The sequence below is a fragment of the Lepus europaeus genome, chromosome 20, assembly GCF_033115175.1.
Source record: "Lepus europaeus isolate LE1 chromosome 20, mLepTim1.pri, whole genome shotgun sequence".
Classification (NCBI taxonomy): Eukaryota; Metazoa; Chordata; class Mammalia; order Lagomorpha; family Leporidae; genus Lepus; species Lepus europaeus.
This window is the reverse complement of record NC_084846.1, coordinates 1,548,948-1,557,855: the sequence shown is the minus strand read 5'-3', so window position 1 is coordinate 1,557,855 and position 8,908 is coordinate 1,548,948. Positions and strand designations below refer to the sequence as shown.

The following is an 8,908-nucleotide window of genomic DNA, read 5'->3' as shown; positions in this document are numbered from 1 at the left end:
TGGGCACCGTCTGTGTTAAAGGGACAATGAGGACCCTGGAGTGGGGGATGGGTAGCTGGGATCCTGCCAGCTTCAAGGGATCCTGTAGAGCTTTGGCTTTTTTCTCTGAGCCAGAAGGAAACTTCTAGAAGGTTTACAGGCAGTGATGAGGGAAGTGGGCAGAGATAAGTGCCCCAGTCTGGGCAGTGGCAGGAGGAGGAAGAAGTGAGCCGGTGCAGCTGGGCCTCTCACAGGGGACAGAAGTATTCCATTTTATTTGAAAGGCTGAGAGAGGGAGCTCCCATCTGCTGGTTCATTTCCTAAATGCCCCCAACAGCCAGGGCCGGGTCAGGCTGAAGTCAGAAGCCCAGAACTCGCTCCGGGTCTCCCGCGTGGCTGGCAGGGACCCCAGTACTGGAGCCGCCACTGCTGCCTCCCAGGGTGCGCATTGGCAGGGAGCCGGAGTCAGGAGCGGAGCCTGGACTTGAACCCAGGCCCTCCGGTGTGGGAGGCAGCTGTCTCAGGAGTGTTTCTAAGTGCTGGGTGGGCGGGGGTGCTCCTGACCAGACGGGGGCCACAGAGGAAGCACTCAGGTTGCGGGCGGCATTTCCATGCCATTCCCTGCAGGGCTGGGTGCTGTGGAGCGGAGTGGGTCAGCCATCCCCAGATCGCCTCAGCATTCGGCAGGCATCTCGGGCTTGGCTGGGGGTCCTCGGGGTCCGGCCGTGCAGGGTGGGGGAGGGCCCTCAGGCTCTGTGCGGCCCACATGTGGCCAGGCGCTCGCACACCCAGGCGTCCAGCAGGCTGCGGCAGAAGGCGTCGTTCCACAGCCCCGACCCCTGCATCATCACGCAGTCCTCGCCCTGGCCCCCGTTGTTGGGCTCCCCCGGGTGCCAGTGGCTGGAGCAGACAGCGCGGGCTCAGAGGATGTGGCGAGGAGAAGGAGCTCTCTCCCCCACAGCCTGGCTGCATCCCTGGGAGTCGGGGCCTCCCCCACGACCCTCACCACAGGTCCCCTGGGTGAGGCTGCCCCCGGGACACCCCCTCCCCATCAGTGCCCGGAGCTCCAGCCCCTCTGACCCCCAACCAGGGCCTCCCGTGCCCTCCCTCCTGTACCGTAGGGCACACCCTGCCTGAACCCCTGAGCCCTCTCACCTGTAGTCCATCCGGCTCCCGTCTACCCAGATAAACTCCCCCTCTATGTCCAGGTCCCGAAGGCCAATCCAGGAACCCCTCTTGCTGACGTGTTTGGCCAGGAAGTCCTGGTGGGGAGAGGGGGAGGGAAGACAGGGCTGAAGGACTGGGGCAGTGTGCCCGGATCCCGCCCACCGGCTCCAGGAGGCTGCAGTGGGGATGGTCCAGCCACAGCCCGCGCCCAGGCACCTGCTCCTCCTGACTGTGGATGCTGACCAGCCGCCCTTGCAGGTTCTCACAGGCGTACCGGGCGTGGATCCACTGCTTGGAGCCCTCACCGAAGTAGTAGCACTTGCGCTGGAAATGGACCCAGTTCTCCGGGCACGTGTTGCACAAGGAGCCTGGGGTTGCACACAGAGGGGAGGCTCAGGGGGCGACATCTCTCCCAGGGTCACTCCCAAGTCCCAGCTGACAGCAGACCCAGCCCAGAGCCTGGACCATGAACTCACTCTGATGTTGACACCCTGGACCGGCTCACTCAGCAGCACTGGTGGACACCAACGCCCCCACAGTTAGCAGGACGTCAGCCACCAGCCCCATCGCCATCGGCATCTCATAGTTATCAACAATGTAACTGCCAGCAACATCTCCACCAGCCCCTCCATCATCATCACTGTAAACACCACGGCCAGTGGCATCACAGTTGCTCATGGTTTTGCTATCCGTATGAGGGGACCTCAAAAAGCTCATGAAAAAGTGGAATTCTGGTGCAGAAACCTTTTGAAATCCATGTGTAGTTTTCCATAATACGCATTTCCCACAAGCTCTTTGAAGTATCCCCATAGAGCCATGGTTGGCAACACTTTGGCCACCAGTTCCGCTGTCAGTGACACCTCAACTACTAACTCCATGACTACAACATGCTCATGTTCAACAACACTTCAACCAGAAGTCACCACAACATTCCTGGCCATTAGCACCTGTGCTGTTGACACCATCGCCACAAATGCCTTTGTGGTTAGCAGGACCTCAACCATCAACCTCTACCACAGCCACCACCGTCATCAGCAACACCTTCACCACAAATGCCTCTGTGGTTAGCCTCATGTCAACCACCAGAACCATCATCACAAAAACCTCCATGATGGGAAGTACTTGGAACACCCAAATTCATCATCTCAAACACCTCCCTGACAGGCAGTACCTCAACCACCCACACTGTTATCACAAACACCCCCATGACAGGAAGTACCTCCAACACCATCACAAACACCTCCATGACAGGAAGTACCTCCAACACCATCACAAACACCTCCATGACAGGCAGTACCTCAACCACCCACACGGTTATCACAAACACCCCCATGACAGGAAGTACCTCCAACACCATCGCAAACACCTCCATGACAGGCAGTATCTCAACCATCCACACTGTTATCACAAACACCTCCATGACAGGAAATACCTCTAATACCATCACAAACACCTCCATGACAGGAAGTACCTCCAATACCATCACCACAAACACCTTCATGACAGGAAGTACCTCCAACACCATCACAAACACCTCCATGACAGGCAGTATCTCAACCACCCACACTGTTATCACAAACACCCCCATGACAGGAAGTACCTCCAGTACCATCACCACAAACACCTCCATGACAGGCCAGTACCTCAACCACCCACACTGTTATCACAAACACCCCCATGACAGGAAGTACCTCCAGTACCATCACCACAAACACCTCCATGACAGGCAGTACCTCAACCACCCACACTGTTATCACAAACACCCCCATGACAGGAAGTACCTCCAACACCATCACAAACACCTCCATGATAGGAAGTAGCTCAATCACCCACACTGTTATCACAAACACCCCCATGACAGGAAGTACCTCCAGTACCATCACCACAAACACCTCCATGACAGGAAGTACCTCCAGCACCATCACAAACACCTCCATGACAGGAAATACCTCAATCACCCACACTGTTATCACAAACACCTCCATGACAGGAAGTACCTCCAACACCATCACAAACACCTCCATGACAGGAAGTAGCTCAACCACCCACACTGTTATCACAAACACCCCCATGACAGGAAGTACCTCCAGTACCATCACCACAAACACCTCCATGACAGGAAGTACCTCCAACACCATCACAAACACCCCCATGACAGGAAGTACCTCCAGTACCATCACCACAAACACCTCCATGACAGGCAGTACCTCAACCACCCACACTGTTATCACAAACACCCCCATGACAGGAAGTACCTCCAACACCATCACAAACACCTCCATGATAGGAAGTAGCTCAATCACCCACACTGTTATCACAAACACCCCCATGACAGGAAGTACCTCCAGTACCATCACCACAAACACCTCCATGACAGGAAGTACCTCCAGCACCATCACAAACACCTCCATGACAGGAAATACCTCAATCACCCACACTGTTATCACAAACACCTCCATGACAGGAAGTACCTCCAACACCATCACAAACACCTCCATGACAGGAAGTAGCTCAACCACCCACACTGTTATCACAAACACCCCCATGACAGGAAGTACCTCCAGTACCATCACCACAAACACCTCCATGACAGGAAGTACCTCCAACACCATCACAAACACCTCCATGACAGGAAGTACCTCCAGCACCATCACAAACACCTCCATGACAGGAAATACCTCAATCACCCACACTGTTATCACAACACCTCCATGACAGGAAGTACCTCTAACCACCATCACAAACACCTCCATGACAGGCAGTACCTCAACCACCCACACTGTTATCACAAACACACCCATAACAGGAAGCACCTTCAGTACCATTACCACAAACACCTCCATGACAGGAAGTACCTCCAACACCATCACAAACACCTCCATGACAGGAAGTACCTCCAACACATCACAAACACCTCCATGACAGGCAGTACCTCAACCACCCACACTGTTATCACAAACACCCCATGACAGGAAATACCTCCAATGCCATCACAAACACCTCCATGACAGGAAGTACTTCAACCACCCACACTGTTATCACAAACACCTCCATGACAGGAAATACCTCTAATACCATCACAAACACCTCCATGACAGGAAGTACTTCAACCACCCACACTGTTATCACAAACACCTCCATGACAGGAAATACCTCTAATACCATCACAAACACCTCCATGACAGGAAGTACCTCCAACACCATCACAAACATCCCCATGACAGGAAGTACCTCCAACACCATCACAAACACCTCCATGACAGGAAGTAGCTCAACCACCCACACTGTTATCATAAACACCTCCATGACAGGAAGAACTTCCACACCATCACCACAAACACCTCCAAAGCCAACAACACCTTCACCAACATCCCCACCACTACCTACACCATCTCCAACACCGACTTTTCCGACCACACCAACCACATCCTAATCACCAACAGCAACAGAAGGGAGTGCTGTGGCCATGCCTCACGGCTTTACAGTCCCCACTGTCGCCACCAGCAGCTGCAGTTAGGCTCCCGGCTAGCATCGCAGGCAGCACCTCCACACCAGCTCTCCAGGGGTCAGCTGAGTCTCTTCTTCCCTTCTCCCCTACTCTGGGGAGACTCAGGCACTGTCGTTGTCACCAACCCTCCCAGGTTGGGGATTAAGCCCCTGCTGCTGGATGGACTCCATCTCACTTTCAAACAGATTTTCTCACAGTGATAGGGAGGGAGGGTCCCTTTGCCTTGGTCAGATTTTTCAAGGGGGTTGTCCTGGGCCAGCTTCTTGCCATAAACCAGAACCAGCACCCAGCCCTCTGATGGTGCAGCACTCAAATGGGAAGAAACTGTCCCTGAGGGGCTGGTGCTGTGCTGCAGGGGGTTAAAGCCCAGGCATGCAGTGCCAGCATCCCATGTGGGCACCAGTTCAAGTCTCGACTGCTCTACTTCTGATGTAGCTCTCTCTTAATGTACCTGGGAAAGTAGTGGAGGATGGCCTAAGTCCTTGAGCCCCTGCACCCCATGTGGGAGCCTGGAAGAAGCTCCTGGCTTCAGATCAGCACAGCTCCAGCCATTGTGGCTATTTGGGGAGTGAACCAGCGGATGGACGATCCACCCCACCTCTCTCTCTAACTCTGTCATTCAAATAAATAAAATAAATCTTAAAAAGAAGAAGAAGAGGAGGAGGAGGAGGAAGGGGAGGATAAGGGGAGGGGGGGAGGAGGAGGAGAAGGTGGAAAGGGAAGGGGCAAGGGGGAGGGGAGGAGGAGAAGGGGGGCGGATGGGGAAGGGGAGGAGGAGGAGAAGGGAGAGGGAGGAGGGGAGGGGGAGGGGGAAGAGAAGGGGAAGGATGGGGGAGGGGGAAAGGGAGGAGGGGAAGGGGAGGGGGGGGAGCGGGAAGAGGAGAAACCATCTCCGAGCCCTTAAGGAAACTTCTGGAAAGCTTTGTGGCTGTCTCCAGGCTACAGGGCTAGATTTTGGAGGAGGGCCTCAGACCGAGGAGGAGCCAGGAGGTGACCTTAGCATGAGTACGACCCCAAGGGGACCACTGTGGGGTTTCCTGCTGGGATTCCCAGAGCCACCCCACATCCCAGGGGACAGGGACTCCACGCCTTTTCTCTCGCTGGATGGGGGCAGCTGGGGCTTCCCAAAGGTGCAAGACCCAAAGTCAAGGGCAGGGCTCCCACCCCACATTCACAGTGACTCTGTGGTCTCAGGTCGGCTCTCTCTGCTGGCCGCTGGGGGGGAGGCCACTGCCCCCATCCCTGTAGACACGACCCCCCTGCAGCACAGTCACAGAGTCTCCCACGAGGGCTGCGGCTCAGGAAAGCCTGCTGAGGAGCCCTCTGTGGCTCCCTGGGCAGAGGGAACGGCAGCAATGGGGGTCGAGTGGTGGTCAGCGCTGGAGGGCATGGGAGCCCCACCCCTACCCCGAGTTGGTGGAGGGAAGTCAGAGAGACTGAATGGGCGTTTTCATGTGCCCTGCATCTGTCCTGGCCCGCCATGAACTTACACTCCAGTGACACGCCACTGCCTCACATCTCACACACATGTGCCTGCTGCCACATGGGTGCTGTCCCATGCCGTCTGCTGCATGGCACACACACACACAAAATGCACACGCCTGCTGCTACAGGCACTGGCCAGTCCCACACCAGCCCCTGCACGACACACAGACATGGATACATGCACACACACACACACATGCACCTGCTCACCGTTAGACACCAGGATCTCCATCCATAGCTTTGCCACCTCTTCCTGCAGTCGCTCCAGCAAATCGGAGGCGGTGCGCCTCTCGTTCAAGCCTGAGGGGCCGAGCAGTGCTCAGACACTACCTGGCAGCCCCTCCCCCCCCCCCCGGCCCTCTCCCTCCCAGCCCCTCCCAAGCCTCACTCTGGGACTTGAAGTTGCTCAGATCCTCTCGGAGTCTGTCCAGGTCCCAGGAGAGCCCAGAGTCTGAGGGGGCACAAAAGGGCAGGGCTGGTCTCAGGGAGGGCATCCACGTGGTGACATGTAGGACGCCGCGCCTCGCCCCTCGCCCCTCGCCCCAGTTCTCTCTCACCCTGAGTTCTTGTCTTCTGGTTGGATCGAAGCTCCTGCAGCATCTGCCACATCTCGGAGGCTGGTGGTGGTGGGAGGGGGAGGCTCAGGGGTGAACGAGAGCTCAAGGTCCCCCTGGGTCCCCCTACCCACCCTCAGTCCCTCTGCCTAGCTTCTCACGGTCACCTGCTCAGGTTTCAGGTCATGGGGTGGTGGGGCATGGTGGTCTTGACCCCGAGCTGTCACCCAGGGCCCCTTTGCTCACCCTGGGATTTCTGGGCCATCTGGTCCCCCTGGTATCTTTGCAGATCCTTGGAAACCTGAGAGACTGGGGCAGTAGGGAAGAGGAGACATCCTCAGAACCCTTACAGGCTGGTCTTTGAACCCAGCCCAAACCGCAAGCACAGGGGACCCCCCACTCCGGCCTCATGGACTCGGCAGCTGCAGTTTTTTGCTTTCTCATATTTTTGGTGGGGGGAGCCAGAAACACAGGGAGGAAGGCACAGGTGCGAGGAGAATGAACGTGGGTGCCCAGGAGAGAGTAGACAAGCGGCAGGCACTATCTGAGTCTTAGCTTGTGGATGGCTCACAGCCCTGAAATCACGCCCACTTCCTCCTGTGCTATTAGAAGGCACCTCACCAAGCCTTGGAGGGTGGAAGGAACACAGCTTAGTTCCAAGACCCGGAGAGGGGTGTTCCCACAGAGGTAAGTGGCAGAAGCTGGATGAGAACCCCTGCCCCCGCCCCACCCCGCCCCTCCATACCGTTGCGGGCAGAGGCCTCTTCCAGCTGTTTCATATCCCTTAGGGTGTCCCAGTCTGGAGAGGAGGGCACGAGAGGAGAGGAGGGGGCTTGTCAAGGCCCCCCAGCTGCCTGCACCCCATCGAACGCTGGGGCAGGGATGCTGGCGGGTGGGTGGGGCATGGGAGGGGGCTGGTGGGATCAAGGGGACAGATGAGAGGGAGCAGCTGGGCTCCGAGGGAGTGTCTGGGAGTGTCTGGAGGCTCTAAGGGGTTGGGGCTGGGGCGGTCCTCACGCCACAAGAGCAGCAGGGTCAGCAGCCCAGCCCACAGCGCGGCGGTCACCAGGCCCATCAGCGCCAGCTGTGTCTCCCGGCCACAGCATCGCTTCCTGGGAGACTCCGAGAACCCTGTGGGGTGGGGTGGGGGGCATGAGAGGGGCAGGGGAGGCTGCCTCCGCCCCTCTTCCTCACATGCTGCTGTCACCCAGCCCGCGTCAACTGTCCGGCGTGTGTCCGTCCACACTGCTGGTTCGACACCTGCTCGTCCTTCTGCATACGCTGCCCTGGGCAGGTCGCCATCCAGACAGACCTGGGGCCGGCGGCTGGGCCCCCTCTACTTCTGCATACGCTGCCCTGGGCAGGCCGCCATCCAGACAGACCTGGGGCCGGCGGCTGGGCCCCCTCTACCCTCCTTCCAGCCATCAGCCCCCAGCCTGACCCCTGGACCAACCGTACCCTGAGGGCAGCCCCCATCCCAAGCCCCCTCCAGAAACCCCAGGTCCCGTCCTGCCCCTCCACTTGAGCCCCTCCCCAGACGTCAGCTCCCCCCAGGCCTCACCCCCAGCGCTTGAGACCCCCAGAGCTCCAGCAGGAAGCCCCACTGCAGCCCCCGGCCCCTCCCCTCACCCTGGCTTTGAGAATCCATCGAGCGGAATTCCACTGGAGCCGCGTCCCACTCCACTTGGCCTGGACTCTGGGCTGCCCGTGCCCCAGCCCGAGCCCCTGGTTTGCTTCGGTGGTGTTGAGTCAGGAAGGGAGGAGCCCTCAGTTCCTTCCCCTACCTGGCTCCGAGCCAGGGAGGCTGGTCGGGGCTCACCTCCCCAGCCTCTCAGAAATTCACCCTACTTTCCACAGAAGGCCTGGGGAACCCCCTCCTTTTCTGAGTCACAGGGCTGGAGGTCAGGGTCCTAGCTGGGTCAGTGGTGGCACCGGCGAGCCCTCCTACCTGAGTATCGACTCTCCTCCATGGTGGCCCTGCTTGGTTGCTCCCAGAGATGGGGTGCTCACTCCCTGCTGAGGCAGTCCACGTCACGGCTCTGGCTGAGATCTGGGTTTCAATGAGGCTGGTTAGGATTACCCGCCAAGCTCTAGTGACTGGCACAGGGTAACGTCTGGGACCTGGAGAACTCAGTGACCCTTGGCTGCTTTGTTTGGACCAGGGCCCGAGTCAGCATTGAGGTCAAGTGGAAGATGCATGCTAGACAGGCCCCCA

The 8,908-nt window shown here is 57.9% G+C and overlaps 1 protein-coding gene across 1 annotated transcript; it reads right to left on the bottom strand.

Annotated features, from left to right (window-relative positions):
- Positions 1-725: 725 nt before the first annotated feature.
- Positions 726-8,663, bottom strand: FCER2 (Fc epsilon receptor II). The gene is made up of 10 exons (XM_062179357.1): positions 8,642-8,663; positions 7,711-7,824; positions 7,439-7,492; positions 6,940-7,002; positions 6,697-6,756; positions 6,528-6,590; positions 6,350-6,439; positions 1,363-1,514; positions 1,135-1,241; positions 726-879 (listed from the first exon to the last, which is right to left on the bottom strand). The coding sequence occupies exons 1-10, from the start codon at positions 8,661-8,663 to the stop codon at positions 726-728; spliced, it is 879 nt and encodes a 292-aa protein (XP_062035341.1).
- Between the last annotated feature and the right edge of the window lie 245 nt (positions 8,664-8,908).

What these genes read in the sequence shown, in the direction of transcription:
- FCER2 (XM_062179357.1), bottom strand. Translation starts at nt 8,663, where the DNA reads ATGGAGGAGAGTCGATACTCAG. An exon ending in GGAGGAGAGTCGATACTCAG is followed by an intron (nt 7,825 to 8,641) that starts GTAGGAGGGCTC and finishes CCCACCCCACAG; the next exon opens with GGTTCTCGGAGTCTCCCAGG. An exon ending in GGAGATCCTGGTGTCTAACG is followed by an intron (nt 1,515 to 6,349) that starts GTGAGCAGGTGC and finishes GTGCAACCCCAG; the next exon opens with GCTCCTTGTGCAACACGTGC.